The sequence below is a fragment of the Lepidochelys olivacea genome (genome assembly GCF_965140295.1).
Source record: "Lepidochelys olivacea isolate rLepOli2 genome assembly, chromosome: 16".
NCBI classification, from domain to species: Eukaryota; Metazoa; Chordata; order Testudines; family Cheloniidae; genus Lepidochelys; species Lepidochelys olivacea.
Window position 1 is genome coordinate 14,875,359 of NC_140426.1, and position 22,902 is coordinate 14,898,260.

Sequence of the window (22,902 nt, forward strand, 5' to 3'; positions counted from 1 at the left end):
CTGCAACAGCTCTAATATAATCAGAGGATAGCTGGGAGTTCCTTCCTCCTTTTGCAGGTGGATAGGGTAAATCTTAATGATTGCGAACATAGACTTGAACTTCAATTTCAGGTTTCTAGGACTGCAGTCAGAGCACAAGAGAATTTGAAATCCACTAGTGGCCATAATGATCCCACAATTTTATTTCACATCAGGATTTACGAACTCGGCTTAGGTTTGACATGTGGAAACAGATGAGGGTCGTGTGACAAGGGTCAGAGGAGGACATGAAAGCGAAGTCCCATCCCACTCTTCCTCCAGGCTGATGGTAGAGATGGTCCTGTGGGTTGCCACCTCCCACCACTGTCCCACACCGCCCTTCCCCAGCTCCTTCCTGAGTGTCAGTATTTCAACATCTCATCACTGCAGGGAAAACAAACGTTTGGCTGCTGGACAGACTTGTTGGGACATGCGAGAGGGAGGAACCAGATGCACTTACAGAGAAACATTCCGGTGTGGTGAGACAGGGGAAGGGGTGGGTTGCAGAGCGGAGGAGAAAGGGAGCCCAGTGCTGAGGGCACAAAAACACCTGGCAGCATATGTGGGGAACTGCTCCCCTGAAAGAAATGGTAATGGGCTCAGCAAGGCTTCTGCTCTGAAGGGCAACCTACTATGAGTTTCCTTCCCAGCAGGGTGTGTTCAATCCCCAAGCCTGCCCCCATATAACAACTGGTCACAGGGGGTACTCCTTTATTAGGCAACAGTGTGCTCTGAAGGCTGGTCTTCTGGCTGTGGCCCTGCCCAAAGCTATGCTGAAGTCAGAGTCCCATTGACGGGTGGGGGCATCGCATGCGGAGGGAGCCTGGGCAGGCGGCTGCCAAGCCCCTTGCCACCAGCTGTTTCATTCATCTTCACAGTCAGCTCCTCCCCAGCCAGACGGGGCCTAGTGCCACAGAGGATGGGGCCCCTTTTCAAAGCTCTGCAAAGCAACAGCTTCTATCCCTCCACTTACATTGTCCTCCTCAGCATAACATCCAAGGGATATTCATGATATTCTGAGCCAGCAGGGCTTCCTTTGGTTACACTGCGCTGCTAGGGATGGGGCTTGATAGTAGTCCGTCCCCCCCGCCTTTGCTCTTCTCCCCCAGGCAGAGGGATAAACATGGAGATAGCTCTGGCAATAGGGAGGGGGTGCAGATTGTGAGCCTGTCTCCCGCCACTCCTTTTCCCCACTGATCTCAGGCACCATTTACTCTCAGGGTGATGGGCTGAATTACAGAATAATTTTAACAAAAGCTCTCACACTAAGAGAGGGGTCTTTGAATTATAGTGAAACAGAATAAAGCCACCAGACTGAGATCGCTCACCCACCCATGCTCTGCGGCTGATCCCGTTTGTAGATCAGAGTCATTTGGTCTGGAGAGCCCTCACATTGCATTGGCTGGGACTACAGCTACACCAGCCTGGAGAGCACTGCAGAACTGGTTAGCGACCCGCTGTTGTCCTTAAAACAATGCACTGCAAATGCTGAGGGCTGACTCAAGGGCCCTGACTGCACTAGGAAAAAAGGGTTTTTCCCCCCACATTAGCTAGTCTTAGGCACCCCCAGGCGTTTTCCTGGACTTACTAATGTGAAAGTTACAAACTACTTTGTCCACACAGTTAATTTAGGCTCTAGCCCAAGCCCTCTTACCATGCACACACAAAGCCCTCTAACCTGTTGTCGCAGGTGCTTTAAGCCCAGGCTAGCTGAGGGGACGGGGGAGGACAGGGGAGGTGAGAACCAAGGCTCTGCTTTACCTCAAGCTGGAACCCACTGACTTTACAGTAAGGAGAGAACAAAAACAACTCCAGTGCTGGTAGCCCTCCACGGCCTTCCCACAGTGCCCCCTGCAGGACAGACGTTCTCCCACAATTGATTGAGAGGAAAAAACAACATCCTAGGGCATCTCAGAACAAAGAACACACACACACACACACACACACACGGGAACACAGAAACATACACACTAATGGGGACAGGGCTTTGTTGTCACACCCAAGCTAGGCTAATCTGAGTGCCCAGACCTAGGTGCTAATCACCCAGGTTAGCTATACAGTGAAGACAGACCGACCCTAGGATTCTACCACAGAATGTTGTCGAACACCCGTCTTCTTCTGCAGCAGGGTCACCCCCACTAGGCCTCCTTGTGGCACCTACACTGTCTGCAAACCCATCTCTCCTCACGCTACAGTGGGGTATTGCCACTGCCCCATATCTGCTGGCTGGAGGCCACAGCTATATGCCCTAATAATACAACTACCACTGATGGAGAATCTCCTTTAGCTCACATCACAGAGACCTGTGGTTTTGGAGCAGTGGAGCCCAAATTCTAGCTTGGCCAGGGAACACACTGGATGACTAGGGAGCCAGCCACAGGAGTATGCGCGCGAGACTCAGGTTCCTTCACTCAAGCCTGCATGTCATGAATGCAAACATGCCCATTTGGCAGCTGGTCTCTTCACATCCAGCCCCAAGTAAGAATCGTCTCCCTCTTCCCAAGGACATTTCTGACAAGGGGAGGGATGTGAAAATTCTCCTCCTGTCACATGAAATAGCTTCCGTGTGCCAGTTTCCAACCCAGACCCCCCACTACAGCACGGACAACCAAACAAGAGAGCAGCATCTGGGAAAATCCAAATCACTCATGCTCAGATTTAACCATGAGGGTAGAACAGATTCAGGGTGCAGGGTCTTGGACCTCCACAAGCAGACCAAAGAAAGCAGATGCCTACCCTACCGTGCTGACAGACAGATGGACATACAGAGACACTGTTCTCAGGACTCATCCCGCTACAGTGTAAACACTACGTGCTTTTCCCTGAATAGATCTTTCCTGCTCTCTCATCCAGCCCCCCATGGGATCACACAGAATCAAATGCAGCTAAGGATGCTACACTCTGAACGTGAACAAATGGATTTTCTGAGATGGCAAGCACTGGCCCCCAACAAGGTTTGCAGGTGCTCAACCCCTCAGCAAGAAAATAAAAGACATGCAATTAATGGCCTGGTCTTTACAACGGTGAGGCGCATAACACCAGATCAGCAGCGTCATACCCCTCACCCAGGGCATAAACTCCAACTGAAAGCAGCCCCAAGGAGGCGCAATTCCACAAGGTCACAGCTCCAGTCCCCTCCTGCTCCTGGACAGGTAGGTCTGGGAACAGATTGCCTGTGGACTTTGTGCCCTAACCTCTGGAAGAGAAGGATCAGGCCCAGATGAAGGGGGATGTCCTCGTGAGAAAAAAAGAGAAAGAAGGATATTCTAGCAACAGGATGCCCCCACCACCCAGTGCACAAACCTGGGGCAGGTTAAAAAAATACAATAAATTAAGACCAAAAAAAGTATGATCATGAAAATAGGAAAATCATCCCCTGGAAAGAATGAAGCATGGCAGAGACACTTGCCCTTCCCTCCTCTGAGCCCCACAACATGCCCCCACCCCAACAAAGTTGCAATGCTTCAACAGTGAAGCACAAAGAGGGCAATGTTTTTTGCCTTGCATGATGGTCCCCAGCCAGCTGGTTGGTTCAGTGCAGAGTGCAAAGCTCACCTCAGCTTAGCTGCTTTGTGGGAGGGCCAGCACCCCATCGCCCTTGGGGCGGGGGGGTCTGTGAGACGCACTACTGCCATCAGCCCTTTTTGGGCTCTGCAGTGTGAGCAGGACAGCAAAGGAGAGAAATAAACAAAGGCAGGGAAATGGAGGCCTGTGGAATGTGGGCGCCCCCCATCTCTGCCATCTTGGCATGGTGAAGTTCCCATGCCCCTGATCTTTGCCATCTTGGCCTGGCAAAAGTTCCATGTCCCGGGCCATAGATGAATAGAAGACCCCATGCTCACAGCCCAGGGGGCCACCCTTGTATGAAGTAGAAAATAAAGCCATAATGATTCTGTACTTTGGTACGTAACCCATCCCACCCAACACACTCATCTGTGTCTGTAAAACTTGTTAAATAAAGCCCACGTGTGCCCTTCACATCATCCTTTAACCCTTTCCTTCCCCAGGCCCGCCCCATCCTGACACAGCAAAGGGATCCAAGAGGCGACTTGCAGAGCCTCGCCCATTACAGCTTCTGTTGTCCTGACTGGATCCTCCTGAAGGCCTCCATGTCCAGTGGGAGGTAGCAGCCTTGCCTGGAGTCCAGGAAGTATAGCCTGTCCTTCACCACAGCAGGGTCAAATCCGTCCCTGCGCAGCTCCATCTTCTGGAACTTGTAGGTGCCTGGGATGGAAGCAGCAAGGGGTTAGGGGCAGCGGTGGGGAAGGAAGGTGGCCTGTGGACATCATGGTAGCTCCCTGTGCCTCCATTCCACCTCCTCAACAGATGCCTCCTCTTTGGAAATCAAGCCTGCCACCCTCCACTGCCACTAGGAACACCCACAAGGAGGGACTCAGCCCATCACCCCTTGTAGGATCCTGCCCACAGCATGGCTGACATGGGACTAGCAGACAAAACCCTTGCTAGCCAGATTCTGGGGCTATGCCTCACCTTTGGGTGAGCCATTTGCAGCAGGGATTGAATTTAGGGCATCTCCATCTCAAAGTGAGAGTCTCTATTAACTGAGCTCCCTCTGCTATGAGGCCCAGCCACTCCTAGGAGGAGGACAGAGCACCACACAGAGAGCGTGCGTTCCACCCACACCGTTCTCCTGCAGCACCGTTCTCTCACTGTGCGCTGCAGACCATGGCCCCTTGGAAAGCTCAGTGCAGTCCTCAGCCATCACCCCCTATCTTCCCTGCTCGGGCTAGAGGGCCACTACTGACAGCCGTGTTTAAAGACACCGTCAGTCAACCAGCAGGGCCAGGACATCCCAGAGCCAGGGCCTGGCACCCCACAGCTTTGCAAGGCGTGTGGTCACCAGTGTACGCGTGTGTCAAATGCCCAGGCACCATCCCAGAGCACGTGGAGGGAGCGAAAAAGAAAAATGGACTTGCTAATGAGCCAGACTTTCCAGTCCCTTTGCATGCCGAGAATTAAGCCGCCCCGACCCGCCTGCCGTAGGTCAGTACACCCCCATTTTACAGAGGGGGAAGCTGCGGCATGGATGGGGAAGTGACCCACCTAAGGTCACACAGTGAATCAGTGACAGTCAGGAATAGGACCCTGACTTCAAGTTTCCCCTATTCCAGACAGGTCCTTCTGGAAGCCAGGAGAACACTCCTGGCTTTTTGTCAATTCAAAAGGAAAGTGCCCCCAGCAGGGCGGGCTCACTTGTCTTGTGCACTTCTGGCAGCACTCGCAAGAAGACGGGCCGTGCGTACAACGGCAGGGCCTTCTTCAGCTCATTGGCAAAGCTCTCCAGGTTGCAGGAATTCTTGGGGTCAGCAATGGCTGCCATCCCTGCCTTCCCCTCGATGCCTGGAACATAGGAGAGAAGGTGATGCACACAGTAGGAGGGGGCTGGTGCAATCACTCACATACCTCCCGCCCCCCAGCTGGGGAGCAGCTTCAGCAAGCTCGGTGCACCAGTTGGCCCTGGACAGAGCTGGCCAGGCCTGCAGCAATATGCCTAAGACTAGACACAACATACAAAGGGATCTCCACAGAAGCTCACCACAAGACAGATAATCCAGAGGGCTCTGGAATGCCAGGCCGTTAGCAACGTGCTTAAGAGGCAGAGGCAACACACACGCACAACTCCAAGGCTCACCTTAAATAATACATCAGTGACAGAGTCTCCATCCTTCAGCACCCATACATACACCTCACCCCCCGACAGTGACCCCCTTGCCAGCGTCACCAGCATCAGCCCCTGGTTTGAACACATCCAGGAAAGCTCCACTCTCTCTGCACTGCTCCCCTACCACTGGGGATGGCTTTGGCTGGACGCTGTTGCCCTATAAACCAAGATACCAGTGATACCCAGTGGCCACCTCATGCTATTAGAGCTGCCTTTGGCCGAGATAAGTCCCAAGATCAGCGAGAATGGGGTTGGCTCTGCCCTGCACCTTGTGTTGTCATTTACACAAAGGCAAACCAGATCGACTGGAAACTCTCATCTAAAGTGTATCATGCACCCACAGCTGAGGGATGGGAGGTTCTGCACCCCAATCCTGACCTTTCCTCCTCCCTCTTCCATGCAGCGGGATAAACAATGAGACTCACAGGATGGAGACCAGGGCCCAGGCAGCGAGTGCCAAAGGGCCCTCACTCCCAAACTTAGGACAAAGAAAGCAGAGAGATGCTCTCCTCAGCCCTGGTTACCTGGCACCTCCACCCCGTAGACGACAACGTCTGTCATGTGGAGGATGCGGCTCAGAGTCCCCTCCACCTCCGTCGTGGAGACGTTCTCGCCCTTCCAACGGAAGGTATCCCCAGTGCGGTCCCGGAAGTACATGTAGCCGTATTCGTCCATCATCAGCACATCTCCTGTGGGAGCCAGAGGAAGTCAGAGGAGCCTACAGGCTCCCAGGGTGGGAGTCACCATAACACTCTGCTCTTCTAGATTGCCCTCCATCCAGGGCTCTCCAAGCACTTCATGAACATCAGCCTCACTATCCCCCAGCCTGAGGCAGATCATGATTGTTAGTTCCATTCAACAGCTGGGGACTGGGGCCACAGAGAGGGGAAGTGACCTGCCCTCCAGGAGTCAAGGGCAGAGCTGGGATTAGAACCCAGGAGTCCTAGCTCTTGGGCCACGCGGAGCAGTGGAAGGAAGCGTGATCAAGTAGTTACTGCAATAACCTGGGCTTAACAATATACCAAGAACCTGCCACTGGATTTGTTGGGTGACCTTGGACAAATCACTTTCCCTCAGGGCTTCAAAAGAATAAACTATCCTGACCCAGTTCTTGGGTCAGGGAGTGCGTTTGGGAGTCTTAATTCCTGTTTGCAAAGTGGTTAAAGAGGGCAGATGGGAGGCTCTGGAAGGGTAAGTGTGATTGAGCGAGATTGCCAGGTATGGATGGGGACAGCAAGCAGAGGATTAACCAAAGGCCTTGCTGGGGGTAGCGTGGGGACCCTGGAAACCAAGTGCACCTGTCAGCGTCAACCCCCTGCTCTCAGAGCGCACCCTCTGCAGCTAGGGGATAAGGGCCCTCACCAGTAAGATACGTCGAGTCCCCCTTGGCGAACACGTCATGGGCGATCTTCTTGCTGGTGGCCGACTGGTTCAGGTACCCGTCGAAGTGCAGCAGAGGATTGCTCTGGATGATGCGTCCTACCAGCTGTCCCGGCTCCCCTGTGGGCAGAGAGGGTGAGGGATATGCTCAGACCCAGCCATTCTGCTGTCTCAGAGACAAGAGTACGCAGAGATCGCCGGCTCCGCATGGCGTGCACGCTTCCTGTCTCCGTGGGAGGAGGAGACGCTTTAGGGAGAACACTGGGGCTCTACTGTGCAAACATCTCTTAGTGCACCGGTGTCCAGTTTACCTCAGCAAACTTCCCCCAGGCTGCCCTCCCAACCTAGCTCAACCCTGACCCGCAGGAACCTCTGACTGAGCTCCTCCCTGTCTCCGTGGCCCGTTCAGTCCCTGAGCTCTCTGCTGAAACTGCCCCCAGGATGGCCAGGGAGTGCCAGCTGTGGTAGTGATTGCAGCAATGTGGGAACTGGGCTGAGAACTATCACACTCACTTCACACCCAACAGCTGTCATTGGTGACCATGTCCAGTCACTACTGAACCGGAGCCCCGGAGGTGCACAGAGTCACCAAAAGGGGGAACGGTTTCTAATCACAGCAGAGGATGCTTCTGGATGCTTGTCAGAACGGAGACTCCTGCACAGCTAATCACAAATCAGGGCTCTAGTTCAGGCCTCATGCAACATAGGACAGAGGGACGTAGCAATAGACAGAAGCTGCTCCCCGCATCGCCCCATCCCCCTTTACCTGGTTTACAAGGGATGCAGAGTCCATCCGGCCCACGGATCAGCTCCATGGTGTCTTCGTTCACCCTCACCAAGGTGACGGGGTAAATCCCAGGCAAGATCCTGCTGTTGAAGCCACAGGAACCAACCTGGAATCGAGAGAACGCAAAGAGAGCCCAATGGCAGCTGGAAGTCTCTCTGTCCCGACCCTGGCTTCCCTCCTATTGCCCCAGCTGCCAGCCCCAGTGATTGCCCAGGACATGCGGGAGCTACCCCACCCCAGAGACCAGATACAATCTGCTACCTTCCCAAGGTCACTCAGGGCTCCCTGCCAACATCAGCGGAGGGGCCTTGCACCTGCCCCGCGGAGGGATGCTTACTCAGGATCAGAAGGGGTGTCTCCCGACATTCCCTCCCCTGTCTGCTCCCATCCTAGGCCCTTGCCATGGCCTGCTCTGCCAGCTCTCTGGGCACGGAGCGCATGAACCATCCCACCAGGAGCACCGAGGGCACGTGTCTGCACGAGACATCACAGTCGCCCTCGGCAGCCGGGGGCGGGGAGATGCCGCAGCGGCCAGCAGAAGGACACAGACAGGGCCGTACGTTATTGTCGAAGTTGCCCAGGCTGCAGTTGCACTCAGTGGCACCGTAGAACTCAGCGACTTGGGGGATCCCGAAGCGGGAGATGAATTCCTTCCAGATGGACATCCGCAGCCCATTTCCAAGTGCCATGCGCACGCGGTGCTGCCGCTCCACCTCCTGGGACGGCTGGTTCAGGAGGTAGCGGCAGATCTCCCCGATGTACTGGACAATCTGCGGAGGGGAAGGGAGACATGGCACACCGTGCCCTTCCACAGCACCCTCCACCCAGGGACCGCAGAGTATCTGAGCAGCATCAACTCTGAAAAGCCCCCAGGAGCCAGGTGGGTGTTAATAGCCCCGTTATACAGATGGGGAGGGAGAGTCAGAGGAAGAGACTTGCCCAAGGTCACCCAGTGAGTCAGTAGCAGAGCCAGAATGGAACCCAGGAGTCCTGCTTGCCAATTCTGTGCCTCCTACCTAGCTGGCTGCCTCCTCGTAAATTGGAATAACCGGTCTGGCATTCCCTGTTTTGCTTGCAGGAGGCAACACCCTGACTGCCCTCCGGAGCACGATACAATAAAGAGCAGGAGCAAGGAAAGGACGTGGAACTACTTGGATTGTAAGCTCCTTGCAGCAGGGACCAGCTTTTGTTCTGTGTTTGTACAGCGCCTAGCACAGCAGGTGCCTGGTCCATGACTGGGGAGAAAGCTATTGCCCTCATCAGACCCAGCTGCAGTTACAGTCATCTCCCCAGGGAACAGCCAGCCAAAGCCTCGGTTTAAAGACATCCAAGGGCCCCACTGCCAACTGCCAGGATTCTCAGCAAGTTGCTGATTCTCAGGGTTCCTCAGCCAACCCCCCACCGCGAGGCCCCTACGCCCCCACTGCCTCACCGTACAGTTGTACTTCACGCAGTCGTCCCAGAAGTGAGAGGCTGAGAACTTCTTGCGGATCACCACAGTCATCCCCTGGAGGAGGCACTGGCCAATCCCGACAATGTTACCTGGGTGAGAGGGTAGCGCAGGGGAAACCATTAACCTCCCGCCTCTCGGGAGAGGGTGGCTGATCCCAAAAATGGGACAGGCTGGCTTGGGGACATGGAGCCTTTCACCTTGAGGCATCTGGTTTGAATCCAGCCCAGGATCCAATAGGGACCAGAAGGTGTCTCCATCCCAGGGCTGTTGGATGGAGCTGGAGGGACTCAGGTAGGTTCTTAGTGCGTGGTGCCCAATTCCCAAAGTCACCATCAGGAGTGGTGCTAATGGGCCCCCTCTATACCCTCACTTAGGTCTCTAAGCACCTTTATCCCCATTTTATATATGGGGAAACTGAGGCACAGTGACAAGCCAGAAACAGGTTCCAGGGGTCCGTACTACCAGTTTCCCGATCTAACAACTAGCTGCCTTGTCCTGGGCTCCCAGTACTGCTAGGTGGCTACCACGGACCTTGTGAAGACCCCAGTCCTTCACACTGATCCAGTGGGGACAGATGGGCAAGCCCCTCCTCAGCACACAGGAGCTGGCGGTTATGTTACGACAGTCACTGCAGCAGCCCCTGGACTGAGAGTCTGATGACATCACGAGCAAGGAGACAGGCTACAGAGGCTTGGGCAGAGAGACATGCGAGCAGGGGCTCAGTGTGTACACAGCACTCGGATACCTGCCGCATGGTAGAGAGGGAGGCAGTCGTACATCACATCATCTGGCCTCATGCAGAATCCGTAATACACCAGGGATGCCATGCGGTAGTACCTGGGGCAGGAGAAATGGGTGCATCAGTAGCCATACCAGAGCAACAGCCCAGCAGAGCCCTCCATTGCTAGCAGGGTCCAGATCCCACCCCCGTTCCCCTCGTACCCACCACAGGCCTGCCCCTGCACAGCCCCCCCTGACCTGCAATTGACCACGATGGCTGCCTTGGGCATCCCCGTCGTGCCGGAGGTGTAGATGTAGAAGAGTTTATCTGGAGGGCAGGTGGGGAAGGCAGAGAGAGGATTCAGTATCACAGCAGCATCTCACGACCCCCAGTGGCCTCACACCCTCTTTCCCGAGGAGCCAGAAGGGCCAGCGTGCTGGATCAAGCCAAGCTCCTGAATATGCACGCGCTCCCCGCGCTGGCTGTGGTCACCCCACCTCGGGCTGCCATCGAGTCAGCTCGCCCAAGCCGGCCTCATCATTTGTACAGCACCAACCGCAAGCCGGGCTCTTCGCTAAGCGAAGCGGGTTCGGACCTGGTAAATACTCCGATGGGAGACCTCCAGAGAGGTCAGTGGACTAGCACTCAGCATCAGTCTCCGAGCCTGGCTTGCACAACAGCAGGCCAGCGTAAAGCAACAGCTTCCCAGAGCTTGGTGCAGAAGAGTCACACGTCAGCAGACTGGGGAGTTACACTCGCTCCATCTCTCTGCTGCTTACATGGACGTGGCTGGATTTGTTTCACCTCAGGTGACGTGGCAGCAGATGAGCTGTTAGCACCCCGGGATTATCCATTGCTGGAGGACACATGGGAACAGCACAAAGTCCCTCCCTTCATTTGCCAGAGGCACAATAACCCACACTCCCCCTCCACACCTCGTCACAAGGGACATACCTAGGAAACCCTTCTTTGGGGGGCTTGGCAGGTGCCGAGGAGCCATCTCCAGGAGGGGGTCCAGGTGTTCTGTGCCTGGGGGTGCGGATTCTGGATTCCAGTCTCCGGAGCAGAAGAGACGAACAGATTTCCCCAGGGAGGGCTGTACCTCCTGCATGGCTGGAAGGGAAGGAGAGCACGAAACAGGAGCTCTGAGAAAAGACGCCTACGAGACATTGAGATCCAGCAACACGGAAAGAGGGGTGGCAAGGTTTACAAAGCTAAGCCTCCCCACCCCATGCTTGTCCAAGCTGATGTTATGCCTGTAGCCTGCCCCAGCCCGCCTTCGCCCCAGCCTAAGAGGGCAACTGGCTCAGGAACTTGCTTCACCCAGGTGGCTGCAGGCTAGGGCCTAGAGCAGCGACACTTGGACTCTTCAGAGCACTTTCAGGCCGTCCATGAAACTGCAGCCAGCACAACAGGAAGGCCCCTGTCAGCCTCCAAGCCTGGACAGTCCTTGCTGGCCACAGCCCAGGGCCATTTTAGGTTCGATTAAAAAAAAGAAAATCAGAAACTCCCATTCCCTTCTCTGCCCCCAGCCAGGTGCCTCTCAGATGTGAATTCAACACTGATGAGGTCTGCGGACAACACTGGACCGGGCGTTAGTGGACAAAGGCCAGGAGTGCTGGAACTAGTGACGTTGGGGGTGTGGGAACACCCCCTGGCTTGGAGCAACAGTAGACGAATGCTGGCTTCCCTCATACACAGGCTTTACAGTTCTGAGCAGTGGCTTTCAGCACCCCCGCCTTAAAATTGTTCCAGCGCCCTGGCAAAGGCACAAGAAGATGGGGCCGAACTGCAGAGTGACCTGAAGAGATCTGGGCATGGGGGCCACAGGTGATCGGGGAAAATCACTCCTAACAAATGTAAAGTCCTGCCCCGGGAGGAGAGAGAGACTGCACCGACATGTGATGGGGGAGGTCACCCAGCAGCCACAGCTATCCCCATAACGGGAGCTTGCCTTCATCTGGTCCCCTGATTTGACTCACTCGTGTGACCAAACACCAGAGCTGTGATGGTGAAGCCATCACACGACAGGGAAACGTTCACAAGAGGAACTCAGCAGAAGTCGTGGACCTCTGTTTATCCACAAGGGCAAGCTTCCTCCACACCGCCCTGCCAATGTGCCTCATCCCTATGCCAGAGGGACCAACTGTCAGGACAAGAGAAGTCAGTCTCTATTGCCTATTTGGTATTGGGTCCCTCTAAGGGACAACCAATAAGGACCAGCTGCGGTGATGGTTTAGGTGACACTTGTCCATTGGGGACAGGGCTGAGACCCGGCCAACCCATTTCACAAGGTGGCCAAACAGCTCTCAGGGCCTGCTTTACACTGGCATAACTTCATTATAGAGGTGAACACAGCCCTCAGTAACTATTGACCAGGACTGGATTTGAACCAGCAGCCTGAAGTGACAGCGACCCTTCTCCTGAACCAACTACTGTATTTTCTGAGGTTTGTTTTAAATATCCCCATGGCGGGAGCATCCCTCTGGAGACTGCTCCACAACCTGACAGTGGTCCCCCAGCTCCTGATAGTCAGGCTAAGTTTTCCCACCTGCCTTAGTTGTTCTATTCTAGCCCTTTGGCTCATTCTAGACAATGACTCTCCTTCCTGGCCATTTACACAGCTCGGATCTTGGCAGGAGTTTCCCCAATCCTATGGGGTCATCACAAAGGTGTTACCATCTGGTGCAAAACCCCAGCCATAGCCACAGCAGATTGGGGGGCTGCCAGAAAGGTGCCTGTTCTCATGGCCACAAACTGCCCCCAACTGATACCCTGGCATTAGAGACCCTGGCTTAGCAGATTTCACAGCAGTGTCCCATTACAATTCTGGACTCCCTACCTACCTCACTGGGTGGCCCCTGGTGACACCCACCCCCCACACAGCCTCTTGAAGCCCCACCTCTCATGCATGGTCCTCAAGGGCCAGCTCTGTCTCACCCTCCAGCAACAAAGCCAGAGAGTCTCATGTCAGCAGCCCTCCTGGAATCACCCCACTCACCCCCCCCACAACAGTTCAGGGACCCACCCATGGCTACTCTTACCACCGAGCCAGACTAGCCAGCAAAGATGCGGGGGGGGGGGGGAGGGAGAAGGAGCCCAATGCTGGGAGACCCAACTACTTTGCAGGCACGTGCCTGGGGACACAACCGACTGACTCCTCTCACCTTCCATCATCTCGGCCCCGAACACCACGGCCTTGGAGTTGGAGATGTTGATGCAGTGCAGCAGGGCCTCCATACGCAAGTGGGAGTTCACGAGCGCCGCCTCCACCCCAATCTTGGCCATCCCCAGCCAGAGGCCCACGTACTGGTTGCAGGACTCCATGAACAAGGCCACCACGTCGCCGGAGCGGAAGCCCTGCTCATACAGGTAGTTGGCCACCTGGCTGGAGTACTCATCCAGCTGGCGGAAGGTCCAGCTCTCACCCGTTCCCTGGAAGATCAGCGCTGTCTTCTCCGGATGCTTGCGGACTGTCTCCTGAAAGATCTTGGGGATGGTGTTCTTCCCCCTCAAGTGCCGCCACACCTGCCACTTCACCCTCAGCAAGACTAGCCCAGTGCTGTCAACCAAACCGGACAGAAGATTCTCTGCACTGATCCACATGGAGCCCATGTAACCAGATCCAGCCTAGACTGTGGGTCTCCCTCCCATTGCTCAGGGGAAGCAGGGGATCTGCGTGTGGAGCTTTCCAGAGAGACCCTTTACAACCAGAAATGGATTACACCCAAGAAGCAGGGAAGGGGTTAGAACCCAGCCCTTTCCCCTCAAAGTGGATTACAAATGCTCCTCCCCAACCCCCAAATGAGCTAAAGGAACTGCCCTGCCACCTCAGGGCAGCAGATATTGTGCAACAGGCCAAGGGGCACCTGTTCCCTCCAAGCCACGCCCCCAGGTCCACGGTGCAGACACATGACTGCCAAATCAGTGTTTTTAGGGACTGAGGGAAGTCCGAGGTCAGAGACAGTCACCAGCCTCGGGATCTCCGCTGCCATTATATCTCAGAGAGACCTGGCCAGAGATTTCAGGAAGATCTCAGGTCCCAAGAGCAATTCCCCCTGCCCTCGCCTGGCAGGGACTGCATTCCTCACTGAGCTGTCTGCGTAACCTCAGCAGGGGGCTGAAGTGTAGGCAAGATGCTGGTATTCAGAGCTCTCCACTCTCATCCCTGCATTGCCCCAGCCACAGCAGGAGGCTTTCCCCACCTTGGCTGCCCCAGCTCCCCCAACCCGGTTCCAAGCTGGGGGTCACCTTAATGCAAACGGGACAGAGAGAGGGAGGTTTCCAGTTAGGACACTTACGTGAAGTCCCTCCTTATTGTCTTGAAGACGATGCGCAGGAATTTCCATCCCCCGGAGCCCAAGTAGAATATGAAGAGGGCAGGGATCACCTGAACCCAGGAGAGCTTCAGGAGCAGCCTGAAGAGCACAAAGAGCGCGGTGAGGGAAGCCAGCCGCAACATCTTGACCTGTGGAGGGAGAGAGAGTGGAGATCAGTTGCTGGTTTTAACTTTGACCCTTCCCAAGGCAGACACCAACCTGAAGTAGGAGTGACAAAGAAACTGAAATTTCCCTGCCTTGGGAGGTGTCAAGGTGGGAATGGGGATGGCAACATGGGCTAAATCCTGCTCCCCTTAGCAGGCCATGCATAACAGTAAGGCAAGCAGGATTGAAGCCCTGCACGGCACCCCGTTGGGCTTCCCTGTAAAAACTGACTGGTAGCAGTGGATGCTACCAATAGGCACTGTCTGAAACTACAACTGCCAGTGTGTGTCATGGCCTCTGGCTGGGCCTCTACTTAGCCGTGTACCCCTGAGCACAGCTCACCAGGGTGGTGTAGATGAGGCTCCATCTGCTGGTTTGATAAGAACCAATAGTGTCTAACCCTGCTCAAAACAGGTTGATCACAAGAAGGTGTCTCCCGGGACTGAGACCATAACTTCAGGAAACTACAACACGCATGAACTAGAATCGTAATGAAATTCCTGGGGGAAGAATGGGACACATGGTGGAACTCGGAGAAGGTAAAATGGCAGGATAAGAACCAGGGAACGAGTCAGGCAGATTTCTGTTCCACAGCACTGTACGTTAAACCCAGTGGGCCAAACCCCCCATTGGTGTAAATCGATGTAGCTCCATTCATGTTACAGAGACACCCTGCAGTCAAGCCAGTGGAACTATGCTGATTTACACCTGCATGAGATATGGCCCTTCACATTTGGGGAGCTGAACATAGGGACATAATCTGACAGATACTGAGATAGCAGAGAGGCGTGTGCCAGTAGCTGGAGCATGAGACTGAGAAAGAGAGGTCTACTCCCAGTTCTGACACAGACTCTCTCTGTTGCCTTGGACAAGTTATGCCACCTCCTTGCCTCAGTTTCCCCATGTGTAAAATGGGGATAATACACAAGGGACCATTGTGTAGCTGTCAGATAGTGGCTGGAAAGCAATGCATCAGTGACAAGGATGATGTCTCAGACCTACAGACCCAGAAAAGAGCCGCTTCACCCTCCAATTTATACCGAGGCGCCTCCTTTCATTTTACTCCAATTCTGCCATGACCAAAGCGGATTCGACTCTCTGGCTGTGCCCTGGCAAGTTGGTGGCTCAATGGGGCTAGCTCTTCCAGCACCCTACGCTCTGGCTCGAAGTGCTAGACCACATGGCCAACTAAGCATTTCAGCTTTACATGCTCCTTTGACAGGACTTAAAAAATAACAACCCACACATGCACATAAACAGGAACTAGGCCAGAAAAGAGGACCTAAGTCCTTTGAGCTCTATAAGGCTTTGCAGGTTCTCGTATGACAGGGGTTCTCAAACTGGGGGTTGTGACCACAAGGTTATTATATGGGGGGGTCGCGAGCTGTCAGCCTCCATCCCCAAACCCCGCTTTGCCTCCAGCATTTATATTAGTGTTAAATACAAAAAAAGTGTTTTTAATGGATAAGTTGGGGGTCGCACTCAAAGGTTGGCTGTGTGAAAAGGGGTCACCAATACAAAAGCTGGAGAAACACTGTCATATGATCATGCCACTTCCTTGCTGAGCCTACCGAGGTGCAGCCAGAGCTGATCTAGAATGGTCACAGATGGGCTCCTGGAACAGATCAGACCTGTGTACCAGATGCACGCCACAGGGGGGCAGCAGAGCAGGGACCAGGGCTGGGGGGGCTGTGTAAGCATAGCCTTCATGCCTTCCTTCCAAGGGGCACAGGGCAATGCCAGTGATCAGCCTCAAGCACACACTGCTAGACACTCCCCCCATACAGACTCGCAGGTCAGCTGTGACTTTCCGCCTGCATTTCCACCTTCCCACCCCCACGCCGGCAGCCAGACCAGATGGGGATGTGGGCTGACACGTTCGCTGACAGTGGCGCAGAAGGGCAGCAACCTATGGAGGAATCCTTCCATGCGCCTCAAGCGGGAAAGGCAACCACAGGCTAATCTCCCACGCTGGGAGCTCAAGGCCCCACAGATAAGGCTGGTCCTTCCTGAAACAGGGTGAAAGGGAAGGAAATTAACACACTTCCTATTCATTCTTGCAAACCGATTTAACATCCCTGGACTGGCAAACTCCTTGGTCCCACAGCGATCGGGGCAGCAGGGGATCCCCTCACAATTACAAGCTCTGGCCAGGAACCTTTCAGTTCTCTGGTCCCAGGATGAAGTCTGGGGGGAGATAGGATGCTCTGTGCAGTCATCCCCTGGGATTCACTCTCCCCAGACAAACATGGGAGCGTTGCTGCTTTTGAGCTCACTGAAGGAACCATCTCTTTGGCATCACATACTTCTCCCTGTCCACCGAGGTTAGCTACTGCAGTGCTGAGGGCCGCAGAGAATATCCTGCTTATTGCAGACAGGCTGTTAATGCAGGAACCTAACCCAGGGGATGTATGCCCTGATGCACATCTGAGGAGCCAATAAAATGATGCTGCACAGGGTGGCCCTGGTTGCTGACTGGATCCCCTAGGCATTCCTATAACACCCGTACATGATCATGGACCCAGATTTCCTGGGAATGTTGTGTGCAATCCCTCCCCCAGTTCAAGGATTCCAGACTCTCCCAAACTTCCAGCCCTGCCTGCTCCATATTAACATCCATCAAGCTCTCTCCTTACCCTCTTCCTCCTGAAACTCCCATGACCTCTCCAGCATATCCCGTCCTCTCGTGCCTTTCACCTGGGCAGGGACCTGCTCTTTGTTTGGCACATTGTGTTGTGATTCAGTGGTTCTGTCGGGGCAAGGGCTGGGGAAGCAGAGCAGGGCTCTGTTCCTGGTTCTTCCACTGAACCTCCCTTTTGTTCCCTGATCTGTAAAATGGGTATAATGGGGAGCATAACAGATAGCTAAGATAATAAGGTAGGTGGATATTTGTATTACAGAAGTTCTGAGAGGTCCCAGTCAGGGTCAGGGCCCTATCATGCTTGGTGCTGTACAAACACATTTGAAGAGATGGGGGGTGCTTATCCGTCGGGGGGGGAAGGGGGAAGCATTATTCATTGCAGCCCATCTAAGCCCCACTCCTGCAAGCTGCTCCATCTGTGGGCAAAGTCCTGTACGCACAAGGGGCCCTATTGACTTCAGAGGAAGTCCACACAGGGGTCTGACCATGTAGATTTGATTGGGGCCTTTTCCTGAGCAACAGTTAGCCTCTTTCCATGGGTATCAGACTCACAAACACCAGCATTTAATGCAGATCACAGTGCTGATATGGGCACCCTGTTCAAAGTGCCAAGTCTGTCTTTCCCTCTCCAGCCAGTTCCACATGTTTTCTGAGGCATTTGGCGTTCCACCCCCAAGCGGGCTGTGTGCCAAGCACTCCCAAGCATTCACAGGGGAGACGGAGCTGGACACACACTTAACCAAGTCACTCCATATGCCTGCAGAAGGAAGAGTCAGATCATTAGATACAGAAGTGCTGGGATTGCAAGCAGCACTCAGCCAGGAGCAGAAAAACCCTGAGTCCCACCCCCTGGAACCTCCCCAGGGCATCCCAGCAATTTCACAAACATCAAGGTGCAGGAGCTGCTCCCAAGAAGACAGGCTTTGATGTTGGGCTTGTGCCCATTTCTGCTCCTTCCTGACATAAAGCGGGGGCCTGGGAGGCTTTGCTCAAACCAGGTTTATCTCCCGCTTGATTTTTACATTTGGAATTCAAGGCTTGTCTGGCTGCACCGGCACAAGGAAAATTAGGGCCCGTAACTCACTCGCTGCAGGGGGCAGTTCTGTGATGGCGATTTACTGCTCCTAGTTTTCCTAGTGCAGATGAGACCGTGGATACTGGAGAGCCAGTGAAATATCAGCCCAGGAGCCAAATGAGGCAAGCAGCCAGAAGAGGAGGGTACTTCGCCAAGCAGATTCCAACTCTTTCCTGCTAGCTTGCTTTTATGAATACTTATTTAGCTGCAGCGCCCCATGAGAGACCTATCCCCCATCATCAGGGGGTGAGAGCCTGCAACTGCCTCCTTTTGGAGGGACAACCAGGCAGTCACCAATGCCCCAAAAGTGAGCAGAGCTGATTAGGGTGGAGACACACCTAGGATGGCTGTGGGGTGCCTGGATTCAACATAGGACATCCCTGGAGGACCTGCCCTCCAGGGTAAGGAGGTGATGCAAACAGCTCCTCCCTTCCCCAGCGATGCACATGTGTGTCAGTGAAACCTCACTATTCTGGAGTGACTCCAGCTTCTGTACCTTTCATGGGCTGTCTTGCCTAGCACAGAAACAATGTTCCAACGTCAAAGGAGATTTGAGCACGATCTTGTATCCTGCTGGACTTCATTTCAGCACCCAGCCAGAAGTGGCACGATCCAACTGTCTGCGATGGTGTGGCCAGGTTTCTAGGAGAGCCCACAACCCAGCCCACCTCATAGTTCTCATCCATGGTTGTACCAATCTTTCCCTTCCAAACTCTTCTGTCACACAGTGGTCCCCTGAAAGTTTTTTCCAGTCTCAGTAACAGACCACCACCACTTCAGGTATTCTGAACCACCACCAGGCTTGATTATAGCCCGTCAGCAAGCTTACTCCTGGAGTGTTGTTTACATGCTATTTACGATGAGTAGCCAGCACCTGCTTCTGAGGACAAGTACAGCCCACTCACCTGCCTTCAAGTTCCCTACTCTCTTCCCTGGCACATCCTTCCTGTCTGTATATAGTCCCAGCTGCTGGGGTTACTTCCATTGGCCTGCCAACTACCTGTCTTTCAATCAGGTCCCAAGTAATGTATACCGGTGGGGATCTGAGTGACAGTACTGAGTCAACAGCTGACTCCACACATCCTGTTGCACCGTCCTTCTCTGCCCTTATCCCATCAGCATCAGCCATGCCAGCACTCTTCCCATCACTCCAGCTTGCATCAGTGCCGGCTTGTTCTGGTTTCTCTTTTTCCTCCTCTCCTGGCACCTAAACCCTCATCAAATCCTGCTGCCTCTTTCTTTGCAATAGCTCCAAAAATCCATCCCTTCCTCTCTACCCAGAGGACAGCCCATCCTCAGGGAATTTCAGTTGCAAGTACTTCCTATGCCATGCCTTTTCCCCACCGCATCAGCTAAAGTACAGCTGCTAAGCCTACTGCTCTGGCCAGATCTTCCCCATTCTTTAACCTCTCCACTGACTTCCACTCTTTTACTGCATTTTACTACTTCTCTTCATTTCCTTAGCTCTGCATGATTCCACCCAATGCCCATATTTCATTCCATCTCCTCCAGCATTCCCTCCTGCTTTCTCTCCTACACCTACAGCAGGTATCATGGGTCCTATTAAACCCTCCAACAGGAGCAACAGGCTCACAAATAAATTTTATTAGGATGATGTTTAAAAAAAAAAGTGAACCGTACAGAGTTTAAGCGTAGAAGTACAGATTATCAAGGCGTGCGAAATTCAGTTTAAGATCAGATAGTGTAAGGAATAAATAATCTGCAATATCCCTGATTGGGGGTAAAAGGTTAATGGGTCAAAATACAAACATTGAGATATGAGGGTATGTTATTCATATGATGGCTATGTTCAGGTGTGGAGTATAATGAGTGGATACGATGATGAGGATGGATTGACCCTCATTTGTTGAGATTTAACATTCACCGAGCTTATGATTCCAGTTCATATGGTCCAATGGAAAAAGGCTCTCGGTCCCTTTCTTGTAGTCTAATATACACGTGCAGAGACCCTTTCAACTGAGGATCTCCAAGTTCTTTCCAGGTCCAATAAACCCTCACAGTCCCACTACTCCCTATGAGACAGACATTATCCTCCAAAGCAGGCTGAGCAAGGCCCAGGAACACACAAACCCTCCTTCTCTGCAAGCTTCAGAGAACTGGAGAAAGTTTGGGCAAGACTCAGCACTGATGTCAACAGGGGCAACTCCAGAGACTGCAACGAATGCTGGTGTGGCCAGTGTATTTGGACGGCTCTCTCTACTGAATCTACATTAATTAAAGGGGCCCGTTTCCAGATATGTTTCAGAGTAGCAGCCATGTTAGTCTGTATTCGCAAAAAGAAAAGGAGTACTTGTGACACCTTAGAGACTAACAAATTTATTTGAGCATAAGCTTCCGTGAGCTACAGCTCACTTCATAGCTCACGAAAGCTTATGCTCAAATAAATTTGTTAGTCTCTAAGGTGCCACAAATACTCCTTTTCTCTTTCCAGATGTGTTACCAGCTCTCAGTTGAGCCTCCTGTTTTTACCTACATTGTTTAATCTCCTTTGAGATAATGGTATCAATCAAATCTCTTACTTTGCCCAACCAAGGGCAAGGGTCACTAGCAGAGTCATAAAAAGAGATGATTGACCTTAACCAGCAGATGCACTATGTTAAAGAAAGATGCAGAGGGTCAGCGATTCACTCTTGTCTGATATGAAGAACTTAAGTGGGAGGGAGTGGAAATCAGTGGCAGTGTACAAGGAAGCCCTTCATGGCCTACCAGATAGGGACAGGATGTGACCCATAAGCATCAGAGAGCTACAACAATCACAAAGCTCAAGAGAGATTTTTTTTTGCAACTAATTGTAGATGCTTCCAGGCAAAGAGCTTGCCTCTCCAATTGGATCACAGAGAGCCCGGCACACTTTTCGGTGCTCTGTTAACACCACCAGTATACACCAGGCCTCTTTTCATACTACCAAGAAAGCATCTCTTGTGTTTAGGCGACACAGAGGTTGAACTAAGAACACAATGCACGACCCAGGCTTTTGTCCCCTTTTTGGTCACTGCACTGTTCGGAGACTCCAAACAGGGTTTGCCACCCAACCCTGCACCTCCCCCTAGTTTCTTTCAGAAAGGGGACCCAGCTGGGATACACACGCAGGGCTCACCGCAAGGAAACGAGAGCTCCACAGTTTGCTGGGCTGTCACATTAGGAACCCTCACACCGCCACCTGACTCGGGTCTAAACAGTCATTGCAGCAGGCTGATCTTCTAGCCAAGGGCAAGTCTGCCGCTTGAGAGGGAAGGAAAGCCAGTGTCTCTCTTTTTCAACTATTGACACTGTGGGCTAAAAGCAAGAGGGGGACCACAGTCGTGTAGCCAAAGAGAGGTGACAGCGATTTCCCAGTCCCCACCCATAAGCCAATCCTGCTCAGTCATGGCAGGGAGCCTGAACCCCCTTTTCTGGGGGTGATCGCCCCGCCCCCAGCAAACAATGGCTCACCCCGCGCCCTTCCCAGCAGCCTCTCCCCAGAGAAAAACAGACCCACAGGAGGACAGCAGTGGGTTTCCCAGCCAACAGCAGCCCACCTGGGGCCGGGCAGGGGATCGCTGTACCTGGCCCAGCCGGCGGACACACCCCACCCCACCCCGCCCCGCCAGCAAGGGGAGGAAAAGGTCACCGTAGCCGGAACAAGCCTCCCTCCCTCTCGCCCCACACCGGCGGCGAGGGCTTCCCACGCCCCAGGCCGGGGACGAGCCAGCCCGGGGGGACCCACTGGGATGAGGCGCGGCCGCTGCAGGGGGGGGCGCCTGACCCACGGCTCCCCCCCCCAACACTTACCCCTTGGCCCCACAGGCCTCTCCGCGCCCCGCCTCGGGCGGGACCGTCCCGCAGCGGACCCCGCGCGGCTGGTGCGGCGGCGGCGGCGCCTGTCAGCTGCGCATCGCCCCGCGGGCTCGGCTCTCAGAGGCGCGCAGCGGGCTGCGCCTCCCGCATGGCGGCGGCAGGGGCCGAGCTGAGAGCCGGGCGGCGGGCGGCTTCCTGCTGCTGCTCCCCCCGGCGCCGCTGCCGCTGCCGCTGCCCCTACCCAGAACAACCTGCCGCCGCTGCAGCAATGCGGGCGGGGATCAGCCGGGCGGGAGGGGAGGGGAGGGGGCGGGGCCTGGGCCTGTGGGAGCCGCGCGGCATGCTGGGAGCTGTAGTTCTTTTGTCCACCTCCTACACGTGGTCTCCTGCCGAAAGCAGAGGGCGCGTCACTCCCCCTCTTCCTACTTCCCGGGCATTGTTCTCCTCCCCGCGCCATCACACATGCCCCCCCTGCCCCCGGGGCAGATCTGAGTGAATTGTACCCCCCCCCCACATCTCTGTCCGGTCTGTCAGCGCTGCCGCCCGGCCCCGTCTGGCATCAGCCGCAGCGTGCGCGGCGCTGCAAAAGTGTCTGGAAGGAGTCAGGAGGCGGCGCGCGACGGGGGAAGTTTGGCAAACTCTGCGCCGTGGGGCGCCTGGCGCTGGGGGCAGGGGGCGCTGGGGCGGGGGGCGGCGCTGGGGAGCGGAGCGGCTCATTAAACGCAGGCGCCGGACGCTGGAGCCGAGCGGTGCCTTGCAAAGGTCAAGGAGGGGATGTGGAGGAGGCGAGGTTTATCCGGCAGGCTCTGTGGCGCAATGGATAGCGCATTGGACTTCTAGATCGATGACAGACGAAGTCATT

The 22,902-nt window shown here is 54.4% G+C and overlaps 1 protein-coding gene across 2 annotated transcripts; it reads right to left on the bottom strand.

Moving 5' to 3' along the window:
• Positions 1 to 162: 162 nt before the first annotated feature.
• On the bottom strand, positions 163 to 22,297 carry SLC27A4 (solute carrier family 27 member 4). Of its 2 annotated transcripts, none has more exons than XM_084649884.1 (13): positions 22,035 to 22,297; positions 14,344 to 14,510; positions 13,210 to 13,604; positions 10,997 to 11,155; positions 10,300 to 10,369; positions 10,067 to 10,158; positions 9,301 to 9,410; positions 8,429 to 8,638; positions 7,848 to 7,974; positions 7,064 to 7,201; positions 6,226 to 6,390; positions 5,233 to 5,379; positions 163 to 4,242 (listed from the first exon to the last, which is right to left on the bottom strand). In XM_084649884.1, exons 2-13 carry the CDS (start codon positions 14,502 to 14,504, stop codon positions 4,085 to 4,087), a joined length of 1,932 nt encoding a protein of 643 aa, XP_084506010.1. In that variant the 5' UTR covers positions 14,505 to 14,510; positions 22,035 to 22,297; the 3' UTR covers positions 163 to 4,084. The 2 variants fall into 2 exon arrangements, with proteins under 2 accessions (XP_084506010.1, XP_084506011.1); XM_084649885.1 differs by lacking the exon at positions 22,035 to 22,297 and adding an exon at positions 17,720 to 17,901 and having other exon boundaries at positions 14,344 to 14,517.
• Positions 22,298 to 22,902: the final 605 nt, after the last annotated feature.